Source organism: Emiliania huxleyi (assembly GCF_000372725.1).
Source record: "Emiliania huxleyi CCMP1516 unplaced genomic scaffold EMIHUscaffold_86, whole genome shotgun sequence".
Taxonomy (NCBI): Eukaryota; Haptophyta; order Isochrysidales; family Noelaerhabdaceae; genus Emiliania; species Emiliania huxleyi.
Genome location: NW_005195584.1, coordinates 380,539 through 401,800, shown reverse-complemented (window position 1 = coordinate 401,800; position 21,262 = coordinate 380,539). Strand labels below are relative to the sequence as shown.

The 21,262-nt window shown below is 63.9% G+C and overlaps 8 protein-coding genes across 8 annotated transcripts; 4 read left to right on the top strand and 4 right to left on the bottom strand.

Moving 5' to 3' along the window:
* Window positions 1-5,183: 5,183 nt before the first annotated feature.
* EMIHUDRAFT_219526 (hypothetical protein) lies at window positions 5,184-6,742 on the top strand (the record flags this gene model as incomplete). The annotated part of the gene is made up of 2 exons (XM_005758548.1): window positions 5,184-6,119; window positions 6,224-6,742. The coding sequence occupies 2 exons, from the start codon at window positions 5,184-5,186 to the stop codon at window positions 6,740-6,742; spliced, it is 1,455 nt and encodes a 484-aa protein (XP_005758605.1).
* Window positions 6,743-9,917: 3,175 nt separating this feature from the next.
* On the top strand, window positions 9,918-10,463 carry EMIHUDRAFT_219523 (hypothetical protein; the record flags this gene model as incomplete). Its single annotated transcript, XM_005758547.1, has 3 exons — window positions 9,918-10,093; window positions 10,154-10,271; window positions 10,455-10,463. The coding sequence occupies 3 exons, from the start codon at window positions 9,918-9,920 to the stop codon at window positions 10,461-10,463; spliced, it is 303 nt and encodes a 100-aa protein (XP_005758604.1).
* Window positions 10,464-10,626: 163 nt separating this feature from the next.
* EMIHUDRAFT_107010 (hypothetical protein) lies at window positions 10,627-11,439 on the bottom strand (the record flags this gene model as incomplete). The annotated part of the gene is made up of 1 exon (XM_005758546.1): window positions 10,627-11,439. One exon carries the CDS (start codon window positions 11,437-11,439, stop codon window positions 10,627-10,629), a length of 813 nt encoding a protein of 270 aa, XP_005758603.1.
* A 1,242-nt stretch (window positions 11,440-12,681) lies between these two features.
* On the bottom strand, window positions 12,682-15,468 carry EMIHUDRAFT_219520 (hypothetical protein; the record flags this gene model as incomplete). Its single annotated transcript, XM_005758545.1, has 3 exons — window positions 12,682-12,884; window positions 13,674-13,727; window positions 13,869-15,468. 3 exons carry the CDS (start codon window positions 15,466-15,468, stop codon window positions 12,682-12,684), a joined length of 1,857 nt encoding a protein of 618 aa, XP_005758602.1.
* Window positions 15,469-16,790: 1,322 nt separating this feature from the next.
* Window positions 16,791-17,715, top strand: EMIHUDRAFT_219519 (hypothetical protein; the record flags this gene model as incomplete). Its single annotated transcript, XM_005758544.1, has 2 exons — window positions 16,791-17,303; window positions 17,446-17,715. The coding sequence occupies 2 exons, from the start codon at window positions 16,791-16,793 to the stop codon at window positions 17,713-17,715; spliced, it is 783 nt and encodes a 260-aa protein (XP_005758601.1).
* A 90-nt stretch (window positions 17,716-17,805) lies between these two features.
* EMIHUDRAFT_219518 (hypothetical protein) lies at window positions 17,806-18,108 on the bottom strand (the record flags this gene model as incomplete). Its single annotated transcript, XM_005758543.1, has 1 exon — window positions 17,806-18,108. One exon carries the CDS (start codon window positions 18,106-18,108, stop codon window positions 17,806-17,808), a length of 303 nt encoding a protein of 100 aa, XP_005758600.1.
* A 193-nt stretch (window positions 18,109-18,301) lies between these two features.
* On the bottom strand, window positions 18,302-19,553 carry EMIHUDRAFT_453530 (hypothetical protein; the record flags this gene model as incomplete). The annotated part of the gene is made up of 4 exons (XM_005758542.1): window positions 18,302-18,738; window positions 18,832-18,976; window positions 19,063-19,267; window positions 19,513-19,553. The coding sequence occupies 4 exons, from the start codon at window positions 19,551-19,553 to the stop codon at window positions 18,704-18,706; spliced, it is 426 nt and encodes a 141-aa protein (XP_005758599.1). The 3' UTR covers window positions 18,302-18,703.
* A 49-nt stretch (window positions 19,554-19,602) lies between these two features.
* Window positions 19,603-20,598, top strand: EMIHUDRAFT_68769 (hypothetical protein; the record flags this gene model as incomplete). The annotated part of the gene is made up of 1 exon (XM_005758541.1): window positions 19,603-20,598. A coding segment is annotated over one exon (996 nt), but the record flags the coding sequence as incomplete, so codon positions are not given.
* Between the last annotated feature and the right edge of the window lie 664 nt (window positions 20,599-21,262).

Below are 21,262 nucleotides of genomic sequence, written 5' to 3'. Positions count from 1 at the left end.
CCGGCAGCCGCCGCCACCGCAGACGCCGCTGCCGACGCTGCCGCCGCTGCTCAAGGCGGCCGCGTACGTACTCATCGAGCGGAAGCCGGCGGCGGGAGCCAAGCGCACGGCGGGAGCCAAGAAGCGCGCTTCGAGCTCCCTCGCCGACGAGACTCCGGCGGGCTCCAGCGACGACGAGACCGCTCCAGCGCCGCGCCCCACCACCGCGCGGACGCAGAAGAATGCGGCGAAGCGAAAGGCGGTCGCGGAGGAGGGCCCGCCAGGGAAGCGCCGCGTGTAGGAGCAGCAGCGGTAGGAGGAGGAGCCGCGCAGTGGAGAGGGTCATCCGGGAGGTGGCACGGCTGGCGGAGGAGAGGGTGGCGGAGGAGCAGAGGCCGGCAGCAGCGGTGGCGCGGCAGCGGAGCGGCCGCGGCGGCAGGAAAGGGAGAGGGCGGCAGCAGCGGAGAGGGTGGCAGCAGCGGAGAGGGCGGCAGAAGCGGAGAGGGCGGCAGCAGCGGCGAGGGCGAGGGAAGAGTTGGCGACGGTGGAAGAGGCGGCGGCACTCGCGCAGCTGCGGCGAAGGTCGCGTGGCGACAGCGGCGAGGGAGGCTGCTGCGAGGGCAGCCGAGGTCGCAGCAGGGCGCAAGCCAGGGGGGCACCGCCCAGGACTGGGAAAGGGAGGAGAGGACGAACAGGCAATGATGTGCGACTTTGTGACCCACCGTGACCGGACAGGATCACTACCGGGTAGGGCACGGCGCCAAACCTGCTTCCGGAACCATGCGTGGTGATTTGTCCATCACACCTGCGGCTTGGGCGAGGGGAGCCACGTGGGAAGTGAGAGCGCACGCACCACATCTGCATGACACATCTGCATCGGCATCTCGTGTGATCTCTTCTCGGCGGTGCCTGATCTCAGACAAAAACGAGGGCCCCCCACACCGGTGCGTGGTCGAGTCATTATAAGGAACCTGCCGCGGGGCTCGACCACGCACCAGGCAGGGGGGCCTGACCGAGGTGACTACCCGCGGCAGTATACTCTCTGGTCGCATCTAATCACCGATCGGCGGTGGCTTATACAAGCAGCTGCACGCCAAGCGGAGGCATACACGAGCAAACACCTATCGGCGCGAAACGCGTGAGCGAGCGGCGGTCAGAATACAGCGGGGCAGCCTAGAGAGAGGCACCCTCGAAGTTAGAGGCAGCCGACAGAGAGGCACCCTCGAAGTTAGAGGCAGCCGACACGTCGAGACTGCAGCGAGGCCGTATCACGAGCTAAGGTGCAGACCACGCTGGAGAGCGAGAAAGAGAGAGGGAGAGAGAGAAAGAGGGAGGGAGGGAGGGAGGGAGTGAGGGAGGGAGGGAGGGAGGGAGGGAGGGAGAGAGTGAGTGAGCGAGAGAGAGAGAGAGAGAAAGAGAGCGAGGCCGCACCTAGGGATCCCTACAGCGAAAGTTGCGGTTGATGCTCTGCGGTGTTGGAAACTGGTGGCAATCCCGAGCCCACAGCGCATCTCCCACCGACGTGATGAGACTCCTGAGACGAGAGCGGAGGGTGAGAGACAGAGCAAGGCAGGCTCGCCGGCTGCTGGCCGTGACGTGGCCAGCTGATGAGCTTTCGAAACTTACGTTTATTGTATTTTTGCTTGGGCGGACCTCATGCCGGGGTAGGTAGGGTATGTCTGCGCCCTCCCGTCGGGTTTTCCCCTCTCTTCACGCTGGAATTTTCACAGCAGAAAAAGAAAATTTCCGGGGAAATCACGATGTCAAACGGCCCCAAAAGGGTGATCTGATGCTTGTAGCATGTAGGGCCTGAGAGTGGCCTGCCATGTCACAGGAAGGACTGTGGTTGCAGGAGAGTACCACCATCCATCACTTTAGTTGGTATAGTACCCCACCTTCACCCCCGGTGATTTCTTTTTTAGTTTCCCATAAGTAGGGTAGGTAGGTAGGTAGGTAGGTAGGGGCAGGGCAGAGAGAGAGATTTTTAGCAATACCCACGTCTGGGCAGGGGCCGGCCAGGTTTTTGCAGAATTTCAGCATGAGGTCCGAGACTGCACTCCAAGTGCTCCAAGTGCTCCGAGCGGTCCGGCCAAGCAAGAAGTACCTAAACTCTTTGTAGAGATCGAAGTGGAAAAGAATTTTACAACCGGCCTGTCCTCGACCCAGCGCGAGCGATAGACTCGAGGGGCCAGGATATGCAGCAAGGAGGGTGGAGCTGCGCCGAGAGGCGAAAGAAGCCGAGAGAACAAGGGAACGGCAGGCGGCGGCGGCGGCGCAGAACGAGGCAGAGGAGAGCGACGCGACAGAGGAAGAAGCGACAAGAGAGAGAACGACGAGAGTGGGACGACCGAGAGGTGGCATGAAGGTCGCGGCAAGAATGGGAGAGAGACTGCGAAGTGAGATAGGAAGAGGCGGACGCCCAAGGGTGGGCGACGGCTAGCGCACCACACCCCTCTCCTTAAAATCCCTGTGTGGTGGCGGCGTGCCGTTCTCCCACCCCTCCCTTGGGGTGTCTGTTTTCTTTCTTTTTTTCAGCCCGAGCTTGGGATGTCCGTTGTATTTATTTATTTATACAGGGCACGTCCTTCCAAAATCCTGCTCGTGCAGGTGTGGACCCTGTCCTCCTCCCCTATCCTTCGTTTGGGTGGTTCTCTGTGTTCTTTCTTTCTTTTACACAGGGCACGGGACCGGCGCGCACTGGCACTAACACAGGTACACCAAGTGGAAAAGAATTTTATGTCCGAGCCGGGGGCACGACAGGCACACACATCCCTCGTTTGGGTTTGTCTGTTTTCTTTCTTTCTTTCTTTACGCGCACACACACGTCAAACACAAACAGGTATTGCTAAAAATCTCTCTCACACGTCAAAACATCTCTCTCTCTGTTGTGCGAGGCGTGAACCGCGCCATTCGCTCTCACCTGCGACCTGGCAACCCTGTCTGCACGTCTCGCGCGCGCGTGAACAGGGCCAACCGGGTAGCGGGGGGCTAAAACAGCGTCGACCGCACGGCCTACTCGCCCAAGTACTCGCTCTCTTTTATGTCCCACCATGCAGAGCGCATCTCTCTCTCTGTTGTGCGAGGCGTGAACCGCGCCATTCGCTCTCACCTGGCAACCCTGTCTGCACGTCTCGCGCGCGCGTGAACAGGGCGACCTCTCCGCAAGGCCCCCCGACCGCGTCGAACTCATCGGCGCGGGCTCTCTCGGCTACAGGTAGGACCGGCCCCAGCATCGGCTGAGGGCTGACAAGCTGCCGAGCCCACATTCGTGGACAAAGCAGATACCAGACGTCGGTTTCCCATAGGGTTTCTGCTGCGGTTTCCCATGGCGGTTTCCCATAGCCGAAAACCCAGGGGTCGGTCGGTTTCTGCGGCGCGCTCTGTTTTTTCTGGGATCTGTTTTCTGGGACACCCGCCTCGATTTCCCGTGGGATCTGCCTGTGGGTCTGGTTTCTGCGGTGTGAAGACATCTCCCGCTTCGTCCTAATGAGCTCATTCCGGCCAATGAACAGGTGTACCCCCTCCGATTTTTTTTTCAAATGGGAACCGCGAAAACGGAACGGGATCTGCGTTCTGGTTTCTGGTTTCTGCTCCGATTGGTCGCGACTGGTGATGAGTGTTAAGCTGAGGTTGTCAACGCCGGGTGCGGGCAATTCTCGGCACGGATCGGCACGTGTGGTAGCGTGCGATGAGGCCTTGCCAGCTCCTGGTGGTGCCCTCAAGATCGCCGCGCGCATTGGCCGCTCCGCCGACGTTGTGATAGAGCTTCTTTCTGTCTCCAACAGAGTAGATCCAAACACTCTATTGATAGGCGATAGGTACTCAAAACACTCGCACAACGCCTGCCTTTCACAGCTCAGCCTTTCAGGGCTTGGGCATGACAAGCAACGGCCCCGCCGGTCGGCGTCCGATGCACGAGGCAGCCATGTTGGCTGCCACGGCGTTTCCGCTCGGGATCGCGGCAGCCTGGCGGACTCGACCGCATCGCAGGCCTCCCTCCCGTGAGCCACAAAAGTGCGTGGCAGCGCGGCGCGCCGCCAACCTCGCTTTCGGAGCAGAAACCAGAAACCAGAAACCATAATGCCTGGAGCGATAAAACGGTTCCCCCCAAAGGGTTCCTCCCACCCAGAACATGCTGCTGTCTTAGTACTCCCGTTCGACCCATTCGGAATCCGATTAGTTAATGAAGGGTCATTCCGCCGGAATGACCCCTCCACGGGGAGATCGTTCACACCTCGAAAAACCAGAACCCAGAGTGTCTGGACCGATATTCCCATGGCCCGGATGTTTTCTGTGGGATATGTCGAAAAAGCAGAACACAGAGCTCCTCCTCCTAGAAGTCCGACGGTTTCTTGATAGCTGATATGCCAGGGAAGAGCCTGGTATCTCAGTATGTTATATCCTATGATATAACATAGTGGGATCTGGTTTGTCCACACCTCCGAGCCCAAATCACTGTGAGAGTCGTGACTCTTGTTGGGTAAGCACGTAAGTGGCGCACGTCGTGCGCCGTCGCGTCGTCTGAGTTGACAAGGTAAGGGGAATGATCAGAATGGCAAGGCTGGGAATGCGTTCTCCGAACGTTCAGAACACCGGCCACTGGGCCCGCCTGAGGCGCTGAGACCCGGAGCCTCTCTCTCTCTCCACTAGCAGCAGACAGGCACAACGACGAACAGCCCTTATATTGCAATAACCAATATACGGGACAGCCGCCCACTCAAAGCACTCACCACACGATTATGCCGCCTCCTATTCGTCATCCTCTTCAAAGCCGACAATGGCGTCGTCCACCGCCTTTTTCTCCGCCGTGCGGTACGGTACGCCTTGAGTGCCAGGTTCAGGTTCTGCTTGCCGCAGAGAGTTGTCGTACAGCTCCTCGAGCTCGACCCAGCGCGTATCAATGAAGCCGTCGTCATTCTCCGGGTATTTTTCGGGTATATATACCTGAGTACCTGAGAATTCTCGGGTATACCCGGGTTTTACCCGGCCGGCCACCTGGGTCGGTCCGAGGGTGTTCCAGGAATGATCAGAATGGCGAGGGCCAGAACGTGTCTAGTCAGAACGGACCCCAGTTGCCGTTCCTGGCAACTCAGCGCGTCGTGCGCCCTGGGTAGGGGCAAGGTCCCCCTCGGAAGCAAATGGTGCTGTTTGTTCTTGCGTGTTGCTGCTGCTCGCTGGTCTCGCCCCGGCGGCCGGCGCTCCGCATGAGCAAATCGAGCACGCCGTACGATACGGTGGCGGCTCCTCCCACCCGCTCCTCGTACGCGTCACTGTTGCAGCCACGGCGGCGGCGGCGGCAGCTGCATCTCTCGGCAGCTCCTGAAGATGACAGACCGCTGGTGCCCTTGTCGCCCGTGAGGCAAGCCGCGTGTGTCGGATCCCTCCTCGCGCTCTTCACCGTCAACCAGTGGTCCCGGTCCCTAATCTTTTACCTCGTCGACTTTACTGACCGCGCCGGCCAGCCCGCGGCGGCGGTGGCCGAGGCGTCGCGAGCTTTCATGAATGTGGAGCTGGGTTTCGACCAGGCGCAGTACGGGCTGTTGGCGTCCCTCGGCTTCGCTGCCGTCTTCTCGTTCGCCTCATTCCTCGCCGGCCTCGCCGTCGACAAGGCGGACGCCCGCACCCTGCTGCCCACCTCGGGCGTGCTCTGGTCGCTCGCCATGCTGTGGCAGGCGGCGGCCTCGAGCTTCGGCGACGTGCTCGGCTCGCGCTTCCTGCTTGGCTTCTCGCAGGCGTTTTGCAACCCCGCGGCCTACGTCGCCCTCGGCCGGATCTCCGCCCCCTCCTCGCGCGCCACCGTCCTCGGAGTCTACTCGTCGGGTGTCTACATCGGAGGCGGGCTGGCGGCGCTCTCCATCCTCCTCGACGGGCCACTCGGCTGGCGCGGCGTGTCGCAGCTCGCCGGCGCGACCGGCGTCGGCGTCGCCCTGATCGCCGCGGTCGCGCTGCCTTCCCTCCCGCCCGTGGCCAGCGAGGGCAGGGAGGAAGCGGCGGGAGAGGAGGCTGCGACGGCGCAGCAGGTTAGCGCCCTCTCCTCGCTGCGAGACGACCTGAGCGAGCTCCTCGCGCCGCCGGTCGTCCGCTGGCTCCTCGCCGCCTCCGCGCTCCGCTTCCTCGCCGGCTTCGCGCTCGGCGTGTGGGTTGTCCCCTTTTACCGAGGCGCCCCACCCCGCCGCAGCCAGCCGAGAGGAGCTGCAGTCTGCTGCTGAGCCCCGCCGCCGCATCAGGCGCCTTCCCCGACGAGATCGGCGCCCAGTTCGCGCTACTCAAGGCGTCCGTCAACGGCGTCGCCGGCGCCGCCTCTGCGCTCGGCGGCGGCGCCCTCGCAGACCGCCGCGGAGCCGCGGAGCCGAGGGCTCGCCAGTGGGTTCCTGCGGCCGGCTCTCTGGTCGCAGTGCCGTTTTGGCTGGCCGCGCTGAGCGCGCCGACGCTTCAGCTCTCCCTCGCCGCCCTCTTCCTCGAGTACCTTGCGGCGGAGAGCTGGTTCGGCCCGACGGTGGCTGCGCTGCAGGCGGCCACGCCGGCGCGGCTGCAGGGGCTGTCTCAAGGCGTGTTTTCGACGCTCACGCTGGTGGGAAACCTTGCGCCGCTCGCCATCGGTGTGCTGCTGAGAGACCAAGGCTTCGAGCTCGCGCCGACACTCGGGGTGCTCGTGTCGGTGCTCTACGTCGCCGCCGCCGCCGCATTTGTCGTCGCTGGCGAGGCTGGGCTCGAGGCCGGGCCGCCTGGGGCGATCAGCAGAGAGACTGCGCGAGATGGTTGACACGCCCACATGCCCTGCTTGTTACCAAAATCGAGAGACAATGCAACACTTATGCAGGGAAACTCATGTGCCACGCTCGTACGACCCGCTCGAGCCTCGACCGGACGGCCGGCCAAATAATTTATTAATTTAACTAAGGTGCTACGAGGGAGGGAGCAGGATGTTGCGGAGATCAGCAGGAGGATGTACGAAGAGATTAGGAGCAGCAGGGACCCGAGGGACCATGTGGAAGACGGCTAGTGCTAGTCCCCCATCTCGGGAGGACGACCCCGGCTAGTGGCCGACCACACCCACAAAGAACCCTTGCGACGCAACCCTGCACAAAGATCGCAAGGGCGGGGACCTGTTCCTTTTTACCCATCTCACAGTAAGTAGAGGTGTCCGTTATTTATTTATTTAGGTGGCCTCTGTGGCACTGTGGAGTGTGGTCTATGCGGGGCGGGGTGCGGCCGTACTACGCGCCGTGTACCAGAGATAAAGATAGAGAGAGGTTTAGAGAAGAGTTTCAAGAGTGCAGTGAGGCTGCCACGTGCCAGAGAGAGAGCAGAGATTAGAGAGCTCTCTCCCAGAGATTCGGCTCTTGGCTCCCGCTCTCCACCGGGGGCTCCTCTCTAGTCTCTTTGGACAGCACGGGTCCAGTCTACACACATCGCACACCCACGCTCTCCACTCTCGCGAAGAGCGGGCTGCCTATACTCGCGCACGCCAATTCCGCGTACGGTACCGCGACCGACCGCACCGTCATCAAGCACGAGTTTGGTTTCCGTCTCGCCCATATTTGTCGATGATGGCGCCGCTCAAGGTACTCACAAGGGGATCAAAGAGGCGCCGGGCAAACGGCTGCCTCCATCTGCCTTGACGACGCTGCTGCGGCCGGTGGAGCGCTCCGTAAACTCCGTCGCATTACGCGTCCGTGGAGACGCGGTGGGAGGAGAGGCCACTTTGGTGAGCTTGACTGGAGGTGCGACCGGTCGCTGGCTGCCGTTCGCCGAGCAAAAGTCGCAGCCCTTGCACTTGCATATCGTGCAGTGGAACTTGGCTGCCTTGACGAGGCAAAAGGGCTCGCACATTGTGACCGTCGCGTCGCCCTTTTTTGCAGGGGTGCAAGGTGCGCCGCGGGCGGGCGGCGCCGACGCGCCTGGCTCACTGTCCGTCACCTGACCAGCGCCGCTGAGAGAGGGAGTCTCGATGGCTGTGACAACGCTGGGAAGCGAATCGCTTGCGTTCATGAGCATCGTCGCATTCGCAAACACCGCTGTCGGGAAATCTGACCTGTGCGGAAGTGCATTGGCCGCGTGCCCACGGATCAGGCAATGCACTCCCGCGAGGCAGAGCCAAGCCGCTAGGATGAGGAAAATCATGCCGTAGACGGGGCGGACAGATGCGCGGAACGAGGCCACCTTCCGCAGTGCCACCTGCGCGTGTGAGCCGTGCTCCTTGCCTCGCGTCTCTGCTGGGGAGCAGCAGCCGCACCACCGGCGAACAAACCAGCCAACCCTCTCGGCACAGCTGCTGGTACTCCTGCCGAGCGCCTCGCTGGCGAGAGCTAGCTGGGCATGCGCACTGGGCAGACGACTCAGCTGGGGCGGGCTGCTGTTCTCGACATCTCCTGGATTCTTAGCCTCAAAGGCATGCGACAGCACCCCGACTGCGTCCGACGAAGCACGAAGCTGCACTTTGAGCCTGCCGCGCAGCTCTTGCAGCTGCCAGTCCCACTGCTCCTCCTCATTCTCGCCGCTCGCTGGGTCGACAGTGTTGGCGGCATCGGAAGGGGCGGGCGGGGGCGGGGCGGAATAGCGGCGGAACATCGGTCTGCCCGCCGAAGCCACACCGACCGCCGATGGCGGCGATGCATTCGTGAATTCGGAACTCTCCGGGGTCGATTGGGGGCGGGGGAGAGGGGGAGCGATTGAAAACCAACAAGAAATCACGATCACAGTCCTTTTTCTCTTGGGTGGCAGGGTGGATAAAGGGCGCGGAGATGAATTACTTTTTAAACTTCTTTTTCAGTAGCGCTTACGTACATTCTTTTTGGGCCCACAGGCTTGGGCCCACAGGCCTGTCTGGTATAGCCCCAGCCGACTCCGCGTGAACTCTCGAGGATCTCGAGTTGCGGAGCTGCTCGGTGCACCAACTCTGTTCACAGACCTTGTTATTCAGAAGGAATACGTCCTATGGCGCTTTGCGCTGGTCTATGAGAGGTTGAGGTGCGAGCCCCCGAGCCCTGGAGGCCCTGGGGATGGGTGGGGGGAGACTACCCGCACGGGGTGGGAGATATTGATTCACAGCCTTGTTAATTGAGAAGGAAATACGCGTCCTATGGCGCTGTGCGCTGGTCTGTGAGAGGTTGAGGTGCGAGCCCTGGAGGCTGGAGGCTGGAGGCCCTGGCTAGGGCCCTGGGGATGGGGGGAGCCACTACCCGCGGGCATAGAAGGCCCGCCCGCGCGCAGGGGGGTAGGACATTGAGACCGGTCATGAATGAGTGCGCGACACGCATGTTCTTTGCGCTGGGGTCTGTGAATGAGAAGAAAATACGTCCTATGGCGCTATGCGCTGGTCTTCACAGCCTTGTTATGAGAAGAAAATACGTCCTATGGCGCTATGCGCTGGTCTGTGAGAGGTTGAGGTGCGAGCCCTGGAGGCCCTTGGGGATGGGGGGAGACTACCCGCGGGCCTAGAAGGCCCGCGGCCGCGCGCTGGGGGGTGGGGCATTGAGACCGGTCATGAATGAGTGCGCGACACGCATGTTCTTTGCGCTGGTCTGTGAATGAGAAGAAAATACGTCCTATGGCGCTATGCGCTGGTCTTCACAGGATTCCTTCACAGAGGCCTTGTTATAAGAAGAAAATACGTCGTATGGCGCTATGCGCTGGGGGTCTGTGAGAGGTTGAGGTGCGAGCCCTGGAGGCCCTTGGGGATGGGGGGAGACTACCCGCGGGCCTAGAAGGCCCGCGCGCAGGGGGGTGGGGCATTGAGACCGGTCATGAATGAGTGCGCGACACGCATGTTGCGAGCAGTTCACAGCCTTGTTATTGAGAAGAAAATACCTCCCATGGCGCTGGTTCACAGCCTTGTTATTGAGAAGAAAATACGTCCTATTCACACCCAGCAGGGCGAGGATTGGCTATCGGCCGCCCCCCCCCACAGCCCGGGTGCAGGCGCGTCCTTCGGACCCATGGGACTCCCGACGGAGGCCGCTCTCGTTGGCGCCGGTGCAGTGCCAGGCGCCATCCTCCGCTTCGGCGTGTCTGAAATCGCCAAGCAGCACAACGTTGGCCCCGCTGCGATCCTCGCACTGAACGTCGTCGGAAGCTTTGCGCTCGGGAGCTTGGCTGGAAACGGAGCAGCCAGGTGATCTGCGAGCCCACACATGTCTGCAAGACACACGCAACTCCGTCATGCTTATTTCAGGCGGGCGAACCTTCTGCTCGGCGTTGGATTCTGCGGCGCCTTCACCACCTTCTCCACCTTCTCCGTGGACACACTCACAATGCTGCAGCGCGGACAGAATTCACGCGCGGCCGCCTATGTCCTCTGCTCCAACCTCTTGTCTATCGGCGCTGCTGCCGCTGGCCACCGGCTCACCCTACCGCCGCCGATTCTGCGGGCACTGCGGCCGCCAGGCGGGTAGTCCGAGACGGGACGAGACTCCAAGATTGTTTTTGCCAGCAGCGAAAACAAGACGGGAAGCGAGCTCTCACGCCGCGCGTAGGGCCTCTAGGGTCCAGGGAACACACACATTCTCTCTCTGGAACCCGTCCCTTTTACACACCATCACCAAGACTCGTGCACATGGCTAATCCGCTATTCATCTCGTCTCATAGTTGACTGTTCGTTTTCGTAATCGTATTATTTATTCAATCATGTCACCTGAAACTGACACCTCACACACTGGTAGTGTCGCAGTCCTCGTCATCCATGCCTAGCCGTTGCACGGTGACCGCCGCGTCGCAGATCGTCGCAAGCACGCGGACGCCGTCCACTCTCACCGAGTACTCCGCACCGTCGCCGCCGTCGCGCCGCCAGCGGTAGAGCGGCCGAGGGTCCGCGGCGAGCGACTGCTCGAGCGTGCTCCGGAGAGAGGCGGCGTCGAGCAGTCCGGGCGTGTGGCTCTTGGAGGCAGCCGGCCGCAACCGCTCCAGCGCGGCGGTAGCCTCAGGCGTGAAGCGCACCGGCAGCGTGGGCGGGTCGACCCAGTCTGCGGTTCGGCATGTGGAGCCCGGCGCAGGCGCATCGTATGCGGGGATGTAGGGCTTCAAGTCGATGACTGGTGTGCCACTCACCAGATCGACACCGCTCAGCAGCACGGTGTCGCCCTGGATGCCGCGAAGCTGCACCAGCGAGAGGCCGAGAGGGTTCTGCCGGAAGGGCGAACGCGTGGCGAAGACACCGGTGCGGCCTCCTCGAAGGTGCGGCGCCTGCACCTTTGCACGCGCGGCAGCGTGGCCGTTGAGGTGAGCCGCCCACACGAGCCAGACGTGCGAGTAAGCCTCGAGGCCGTCGAGCGCTGCGCGTGCGTCGACGCCGTCCTCGAGCGTGTCGAGCTTGAGCCTCGCGAGTGCATCGGGGACGACCGCACCCTGCCGAGGCGTTGCGAACTTCTCCGTGAAGCACGTCTCGATGGTGCCGATCGGGCGCAGAGTGGGCCACGGCGCTCCCTGCCAGCAGCCTGCGGTCAGGACGAGGCAGGAGAGCATATACACACATGTATTAGGTCCCCTGTAGGCTTGTCTGCCGAAAGGACCCTGGCGTTTTGTTTTTTTTTGCTCACAAAGCGGGCGGCGTCTCGTGCTCGCAACCCTCTCCGAGGTCGTGCTTGACCGCCCTCGAGGTCGTGCTTGACCGCCCTCGAGGTCGTGCTTGACCGCCCGCCGGTCGCCGTCCCGGCGCGAGATGCAGCCGGGCTTGCCGTCGTCCAGCCCTTTTTGCTTTTCGGTTCGTCGTCAACGACGCGCCAGTCCTGGCGCAGCCGCCCCGCCGTGCGGACCACGGCCTTGCAGCCCGTCGACACGCGCCCGACGACGTGACCGCGGCCGAGATGGAGGCCTTTATGCATCACATCGAGTCGAGCTTGTACCAGCCGCCCGACGACAGCGACATCGCCCACGAGTTCACGGCGTGGCTGGCGGCGCGCCGCGAGACGTTGCGGGCCGCCGCCGGTGCAGGCTGCCGCCCTCGCGACTCGCAGGCCGACGTCGCCGCACCCGACGCCGCCGGCGCCGACGATTCGCGCCGACGCGCCTCGCGCCGCCGGCGAGCCCTCGCCCGACAACCCGACGGGGCGCGCGACTCTGCCCGCACCTGCGCCGGCGGCGGCGTCTGGCCGCCGCCGCCGCCGCCGCCGGAGCAAGCCGCTCGCCGGCGGCGGCGGCGACAAGGAGAACTCGGACGTCGAGATGGACGCGCTCATGGTCGAGAAACCCCGGCCTGCGGAGACGGAGCAGCGCTGGCGCGCCGTCCTTGCCGCGCGCCACGAGTCTTACGACCGGAACCTCGAGAAGGACAACCCGGAGCGGCCGTGGTACAACAAGCCACACTTCCAGGGCGACGTCGAGGCGGAGTGCAAGCTGTGGGCAAGGGTCTCGCGTGCGCTCGGCGAGGCATACGCGCGTGACCGCTGGGACATCTCGACCATCGAGTTTGACCCCAAGCAACCCGAGCCTCTAAGCCATGAGATCCCATTGAATTCTTTTTTATCCCCCTTCTTCACAGGCCGCTACGAAACCACGACGACACACACCAGTCGACTCGCATCGGTTGCCTCCATGAACGGCGGAGCTATTCTCGCGCCCACACCACACCTGGCTCCAACGTGGACACGCCCATAGTTGGGGACACTACTAGGTCACGCATGGCATCACAGCAGTTTTATCTCTGGGCCCCGGTCACACCCTTGTTACAGTTTGCGCGCTCCTTGCGGAGGGCTGAGAGCGCCTGCTTCAGGTCTTTGTTTTCGGCGCGTGAAGCTCGTCGGCAGTGTCCTTGTTGTGCTTGAGCGTGACCTGCGACTGCTCATAGAAGGCCTTGCGGTCGCCCTCGAGTAGCGCGAACCGCTGCTGCAGGTCCTCGAGCTCTTGCTCCATGCACGCGTCTGTGCGCGCGAGTCGAATAACGCAAAACGCGCCGCAGACTAGGTCCAGCCCTGGGTGGCATGGCGCATGGGTTGTGACATTTGGCGATTCCGCGGCTTACTGGGCCCCTGAGCCGCTCCCCGTGTGCGATTCTTGTGGCCCAGGCATGGTACTGATAGTAAACGGTTCAGAACCGGCCAAACACAGGCTACAGCCCCACACACGCGCCCGCCATAGCTCCTGGAGAGCATGCGCGAGTGACGCGCTACAAGCCGCGAGAGTGGCATCAGAGGCAGGAACGACGTGCTCTTGCTGCACCTCGCAGCTGCACCGAGTGTGCTCGCAGTGTATGCTACGGCCGCCGCCTACGGCATTGCTCTCGTGCAGCTAGGCGACGCAGGTCCATCAGCAGGGCATCCAATGCGAGCGCACATTGTGCGTAGCCGCGGGCAGGTGGCAGTGCACAGCCGCACACCGGCTCTGGCGGCTCGTATGCCCCCGGCAGTGCTGCTAGTCATTAACTTGCGTAATGGGGCCGCAGCAGGCTGCTGCTGTGGCAGCAGCAGCAGCCTGCTGCTGCCTGATTCAGTCAAGCCAGCGGCGCAGCGAGGCGTGCAGAATTCGCGTGGTTTTGTCCCTCCTGAGGCTGAGCGCATTCGAGCCCATCGACCGGAGTTGGATGGTACCACGCGTCTCACTGAGACGCGGGGTACTGGCCATGGCCGGACGGCCGAGCGTGAGGTGGCGAGCGGAGCGAGCGACAAAACAACGAGAAAAACACGGATATGACGGATGTCACAAAACGTCAGATCTGTGCCACCCTGGGCTGGACCTAGTCCGCACGCCGCGCCGTCCGGGACCAGAGTTGTAACCGAATGGAATACCCGCGAGACCTCGAGAGTCGTTTTTGCACTCTAATGACCTCTAATTTACATATGTATCACACACTCCGCTCGGTGGTCACACCCGAGTCAGGATGCTAACAGGCTGTGTCTCGCGGCTGCGACGCTCCGCGCGCCCAGGTGCGGCACCCCTTACTAGCATGCAGAACGCACCAGCCACAAGGGGCAGATGACTGCACAGCGCAATCAGCACGCAAGCAACCGCATTTAGTCCAAACCACCCGGGGTCCATCGCAAAGACGATGGTGGCGATGCTGACGAGCATGCAGAGGATCGCCTCGGAGGCGGAGCGGCACGCCGCCCACGCCAGCCCAAGGTCGTGATCGAGATCGCCCTCGAGCGTCCGGCGCCCAGCAGATGCCTTCGAGAGGAGCCGGGGGAAGCGGGTCGAGTCGGACGTGATGCCCAGCGAGCGGACTACCCCGCTGCCTCGCTCGAGCAGCAGGGCACTGAGGAAGGGGAATCCGGCGACGAGCCACGCGACCAGGGCGGTCAATGTTATGATCTGGGTGAGTGCTGACTGGTGGCCGAACATGCAGATAACGAACGCCATCAAGGAGACCATCGGACTCATCAAGAAGGTGAAATGTCCGCACACCAAACGTCGAGTCGACAGGAGCTCGATCACTTGGCGCTTGAACTCCGAGGACCGCACCATCTCGGTGAATGCGTCCAAGCCGCCCTCGTAGATGCCTGCGATCGCGGCCAGGATCTCCGCCCGGTCGGCCTGGCTCGAGCACCCGGCCTGGCTGGCATCAAACGACTCGAGCTGTCTCTGGAGCAAGCTCCGCTGCAGCTCGAGATTCGCTCCAAGGACGACCGTCATGAGGCTACACGCGAAAATTGCAACCCAGAAGGCGAACAGCGTCACGTAGGGATAGGGCGAGCTGGCCAGAGCGCTCAGGTCATCCCCGTAGAAGAGGGCGCAGCTCGACGGCCACACGGCCACGCCGGTGGCACTGAGCAGGACCATGAGGTACCCGACGGTGACGCTCGCGCGAAAGCGAAGCGGGAGGAAGAGAACTGGCCGGCGCGGGTTGAGGGCGCGGTAGACGGCGAGCTCATACACACACCAGAGACGAGTAAAGTACTGCTCGTCCCAAAGCGCCACAAACTGCGAGGAGATGGAGAGGAAGCCTCCAATGCTCCGGATGCCGAGCAGCTTCTTCTCCGAGTCGCACTGGTCGATGCACATGCCGTCGATGAAGTAGACGCGCTTGCACACACCCAGACACAGGGCGCCCGCGATGAAGGTTGCTAGCAGGCCGGAGAGAAACGCCAGCGGCGAGAAGACAAGTCGACTGTAGTGTTCGTCGTCGTCGTCCGGCGCCCACGTCGTCCAGATGTCACCCGGTAGTCCCCACGTCCGCTGGATGAGGATGGCGGCGATCGAAGTAGCGACCGCCGCGGCCATCGGAACGGCGCCCGTCTCCTCCAGCGAGAGGGCGATCCACTTGCGGCGGCCGCTGCTCGCCCAGCTGTGGCTGACAAACGCGTCGACGTCCTCAACCGTCATCGATCTCGCGTGCAGCTTTGCCCTCTCCTCCTCTGACAGTTTATCCGGGTTTGTGTCAAAGGCACACCGCCAGCGAGCGAGGGCGTTGCTCACGCGCACGCCTCGCCGCACCGAGCGAGGCGGGTGGAGCTCGGCGCTGGCAGCAATGTACTGCGAGATAACGCTGGCTTGCGCTACGCCTGATGGCTTTGAGTCGGAGGCGGAGGAGGAGCCCGCGACGGCGACGGACGTGGCCATCGTGGCGGCAGGGATGTCCTTGACCCAGCTGAAGCTCACCGCGAAACCTGAAAAAACATTTTCCGTCCTAACTTGGGTTGGACGTTTTCTTTCTTTCTTCTTCGATAATTCTTTTTAGTCTTTTTGGTTCGCATGGCTAGAGGTTGTCCTCCTACCTTGTGAATACATGTAATCATGATCTGGCCCGAAGGAGAGAAGAGTAAGTGACACATTTCTTGTTGGCTTCTAAAAATCTCTCTCTCGAAGGAGCCGCTCGTCTCTTGTCCGAGGCAGCAAACGCGCGTCCGCTAGCGCCGTTGAGCACTAGACAAATTTGACGTGAGGAGCGGGGAGGGTGTCTGTGGTGGGTTGTAGTCCTACTACGTGGTTACAACCACGCGCCCCTCAGGAGCTTAAGGTAGAGTGGAGCGTCCCAGACGCCTCGGTGCCTCCCACCAGGTGAGACCATCCGGATCTACCGGACGCGCCCTCCGGCGGGTCCGTCCCCGCGATGGCCCACGGTCCTCCGTCGCCAGGTCGAACCCCCTGCCTCCCGGTTGAACCCCCAGTCCTCGTACTCCACCATTATAAACTCAAAGGTCCACCACAGCCACCACCCTCCACCTCCACCATCGAGCCGCCACCGCTGCCGCCCTCGACGCCGCCCGCCGCGTCAGATGCCCGCGATGCGCGCGTCGAGCCGAGTCGCAGAGCCGCGCCGCACCAGCAGCAGCATCTGCAGCAGCAGCAGCCACCAGCAGCAGCAGCAGCACCAGAGAGAGGCGCGCACCTGCCGCTTTCACGCAGCCCGAGATCAGCCTGCACCAGTGTCACCCAGCTTGCACACAGCAGTGCAGGATGAGATGGGCGCAGAAGCGCTCGCAGAGCGGCGCGCAGCGCCGCGCACGCCACGCCGCGGGTGGTCGGACGACACACACACACACTCACACACTCGCTGCAACCTTCATGCCACCCCGCGGTCGTCCCACTCTCGTCGTTCTCTCTCTTGTCGCTTCTTCCTCTGTCGCGTCGCTCTCCTCTGCCTCGTCCTGCGACGGTGCCGCCGCCTGCCGCTCCCTTGCTCTCGCTCGGCGCAGCTCTGCCCGGGCACGTTATTCTTCTTTCCCGAGGACGGCCGTGTATCCGTCTGCGTTGCGCAGCGTCGCATGTGCGCCCGCCCGCAGCACATTGCGCACGACGGCAGGGTAGCGGCGGCCAGCGCCATCTCCGTCCTCTTCGCCGCTATCGCAGGCTCGCTGTGGTGGGCATCGGACGACGCAGCGGACCTCCGCCGTGGCAGATTTGCGCCGCAAGGGTTCATCGAGCCGCAAGCTGCCGGGCGCATGTATCTAGACAGTACCGCGCACGAGGATCTGCTATCTGCGGGCTTCTTCCACGCGCGCACCCTCGCCGACGGAGAGCAGTCACTTCGCATCTACACGAGGCTCGAGCCGGACTCGCTGCTCGGCATCCGGGCCAGCGGCACCGTGGGAGCCACCGCTGCCGAGGTGATATCGGTGCTGCGAGAGGTGGATCTGATCCCCGAGTGGAATAGATTCTGCGACTTTGGAATCTTGCTGCGCGTCCTTCGACAGAATGTGCTCTGGGCCTCCGCCGGCGTCCGCCTCCCGTGGCCCGTCCCGCCGCAGTCGCTGCTGGTCCGCGCCAAGGTTGAGGCCGACGCTACGAGGCCAGGCGCGATTCTGGCGGTGGCGCAGTCTGTCGACGCCAAGAGCCGGCGGCGGCTTGCGCAGGGCGTAGCGATGCCTTCCCCCCTCTCTTCGCGGCTGGAGCTCCCGGTCGAGATGGCAGTCGGGCGGCTGACCGCGGCGGGCGATGCGCTTACTCGCTTCGAGGTCGCGCTCAGCTTCAACCTGACCGCCGCGGCGGGCGTCGCCGTCCCGCGCGCGCCCTCGTGGGTGATCAACCTCATCGTTTGGGTGGTAGCGCCATCGATCTGGAGCAGATACACCGGCGCGCTCTCCGCCCTGCGCACAGGCGGCTCCGCCCTCGGCAGGCGGCTGCGGACGGACAGCACCGGGCTGTACAAATTCGTCGGTCGCAGCAGCGGGCAGCAGCCCGCAGCAGCGCAGGAGGATCCCAGTCCGCCCAAACAGGCGAGGGGTCGTTCTCGCGGGTGGCGGTTTTGGCAGCGCGGCACTGATGGGACGGCGTGACACACTGGAGGACACCTTTTGCTTGTGCTTGTGGTTTGGTTCACGTAGTATAAAGACACATGCGCGTTCTGCGGGAGTCAACTACGGCTGAGAGAGCGAGAGAGCGCTGCGGGGAGGGGACGCTACGTCACGGGACACCGACATTAGACGTCGCGGTGCCTCCGCAGGCCAACTCGCAGTACTACTTGTAGACTATCGTGACGTCCTTATCGGGCACCTTGCCCACGCACACCTTGACCATCCCACCTCCCATCTTGACCTGACACGTCTTGCACGTCCCTTCGTTGCAGCTGTACTTGATAGGAATCCCCGCCGCCCTGGCGACGTCGCGGAGCTTCTGGCCCGGTACCACTGTTGACTGTTTCGTCTTGCCACTGGAGCTCTTCCACGTGATTGTCCGCTTTGTCTTCTCCTTGGTCAGTCCAGCGTTGTCCCGAGCGCCGAGCGTATCGTCGTTTGCGAAGGCGTTGGCGAACCAGTTCATCGACGGACACGCACGGCTGGGAGCGAGCCGAGCCGAGTGCAGCCGTGGCGGGTGCGCAGGTGTCACAGCGGCGGAGGCTGAGGCCAGCACCAGAGTGGCGAACCACATCACAGAGGCAAGCCGAGGCTCTAGCTCCACACAGGAGCGACTTCGTCGAAGCTGCGAGGGGAAGAAAAATCCCTGCTCGCGTAGTAGGTGTTACCTCACACGGTCTATTGCAGAGACAAGGAGGGCCCACAGCACACACACCAAGAGTACATGCGCTGCACTGGACATCAGAGGGCCAAGGGTTGGATCAAGCAGTGGGAAGGGACTCGAGGTGACGCGCGAGCAGAGACCTACACCTCCACGCGCTCCGCACCGCCGCGCCGATCTTCGCGCCGCATAGCGTTCGATGTGCATATACAAGAAGGGGAGAAAAAGAGCCCGGCGGTACGGGGTACGCTGTGACCTGTGTGGGCTAAACAAACGACAAACACATGGTGGTCTGCAGCGGCGGCGCGAGGGAGCCCCGCAAGGCCCGGTGTCGGCGCGAGAAACGCAGCATCGCAGCACCGCATCGGGCTGAGCGCATCGGCGCGGGCGATGTGGAGCGTCAGTGCTCGGCCGTCTCATAAGACTTGAAGACACCTGAGTGGGTCCGGGGCATTCAATGCTCTGACTTGGCGCGCGGGCAGCCTGGGTAGGGCAGGGGGGTACGTGGAGTTAGGGGGAGGTCGGCACCCAGCGCTTGGGCTCCTCCAAAGAGGAGGCAGCCAGCAAAGGCCGCCCCGAGGTTGCTCGCGCGCAAGCCGGGCAGCGTGCCGGCGACGCAGCCGGCGGCGACCACGTTGGCGTCGGACGGGCCGTTGACCATGTGTGCTCCCGCCTGCGCCGTTGTCGCGCCGGCGGTCAGACGCACCCGAGCGCAGATGCGGGGCGCACACGACCGGGAGGGGTATTCACGGGGCGCACCTCGGTCGCGGCAAAGACGGCACCGATTGTGCCAAGCAGGGCAGCGTGCGAGCCCATCAGCCGGGCGGCGTCGGTCAGCGGCGCCGGCCCGCGGTTCAGCTTCCACGCCGACTCGGCAGCTCCGACGACCGCGCCCAGGCACGCGCCGGCGGCGGCAGTGGTGACGGTGTCGCGGACGAGCTCCGGCTCGGCCTCGCTCGGCGCCCTGTGCGCGGGGACGCCAGCACGCGGGGGAGGGGAGATCGGGCGGTGGCGGGTTGGAGAGGGGCACGGGAGAGGGCAGCACACACATGAACGCGGGTCAGCGCCTGTGAGCTTCCAAAGCCGCAAGAAACATTCCACCCCTGATATGATCCTGTGTGAGCTCTGTGTCTTGTTTGCCAACAACATACCTAGAACTAAAAATATCTAGATCCCGCGTAATTTCTATTCTCCGGCTACGAGTACGACCTCCTTCGTGGCTGGCCCGAGTAGTGGTCGCCCTCGACCATCTCGCACCCACCCGCGACCGCTCGCAGCACTCTACAGGCGAACACACACATGTCTGCTCCCGAAAGCGCAGACGACGCCTTGGCTCATTCTCTGCTCGCGGCTGCGTCGTCGGGCGACACGGCCAGCGTCGAGTCGCTCCTCGCCGGAGGATGTGACCCTTGCTTCCAAGAGGACGAGGGTGGCTGCTCGCCGCTGATGCTCGCCGCCGCGGCCGGCCATGCGCCGATCGTCCGAGCGCTGCTGGCGGCCGGCGCGCCGTGGAACGCGGTCGACCGGCGCGGCCGCTGCGCGGGCAACCACGCGCTCGATGCGGGCCAGCAGGCCATCGTCGACCTCCTCGTCGACGAGGCTGTGCGCGCGGAGCTCCTCCTCGGGGCGGCAGAGCGGCGCACGCTCACGGCGCTCAAGAACTCGGAGTACCTCTCGCGCGGCGTCAAGTACGACGGCGACCGGCTGATCGACGAAGGCGACGATGCCGTCATGATGGAGTGGGAGACGCCTCTGATGGAGGCGCACGCCGAGCGCCTCTGCGCGGCCGGCGCCGGCGGCGCGGACGTGCTCAACGTGGGGTTTGGGATGGGCATCATCGACTCGGCCATCCAGAGGCGTCGCCCGCGCTCGCACACCATCATCGAGGCGCACCCGGCCGTGCACGCGCGGATGGTGCGAGACGGGTGGACGGCGCGCCCTGGCGTTCGCGTGCTCTTTGGCCGCTGGCAGGACGTGCTCCCAGGGCTGGAGGAGGCGAGCTTTGACGCCGCGTACTACGACACGTACGGCGAGCACGACGCCGACATGGCCGACTTCCACGAGCAGCTGCCGCGGCTGCTGCGCGCGGGAGGCGTCTACTCTTTCTTCAACGGGATGTGCCCGTTCAACGTCTTCTTCCAGGGCGTCGCCTGCGCCGTCGTGCAGCTCGAGCTCAAGGCGCTCGGCCTGGAGACCTCCTTCACGCCGGTCGCCGTCCACACCGGGCCCGAGGCGCAGTGGACAGACATCAGGCGCAGGTACTTTCTCTCCGACACCTACTATCTCCCGCACTGCGTACTTGGCGAGCCAGCCGCTGCCGCCGCCGCCGACGACGACTCCGCTGCCGGGGCCGCTGGCCGCCGGCTCGCCTCCCTCAACCCTCAGCTGATGGTGCGCCGCCCGCCGCTCGCCGCCCGACGAGGCGACGACGCTGCCGCCACCCCGTCCGCCCACTCGGCCGCCCACCCGCCACAGGCGCTGCTCGCCGAGTCGCTCGCGCCTGCGCTTGGGGAGGGCGGCGCTGCCGACGGCGCGGTGGGCGCGGAGGGCGCGGTCGGCGCGGTCGGCGCGGTCGGCGCGGACGGCGCGGACGGCGCGGAGGGCGCGGACGCGGCGCGGGTGGCGTCGCTGCGGCGGCTCGTGCGGGAGCAGCTTTTGCCCCCCCTCGAGAAGGCGGGGTGGCGGGTGGCGGCGCGGCTCGAGGCGCTCTGGGCCGCCGCCGATGCGGTAGGGGGGGCGACGCCACCGGAAGAGGGACTTGACGCGAACTCGGCGGCGGTGCTGCGGCACGTGGCTTCGCTGCGCGGCAGCGGGTGTGGCTTCGGCGGGGAACTCGAGCTCGCGCTGCTGCCGAACCCGCTCGGCGGCGCCACCGCCAAAGCTGACTCGGCGGAGGCGGGCCTCGACGGCGGTGGCAGCGGCGGCGGCGGTGGCGGTCGGTGCCGCGGCGAGGATGGAG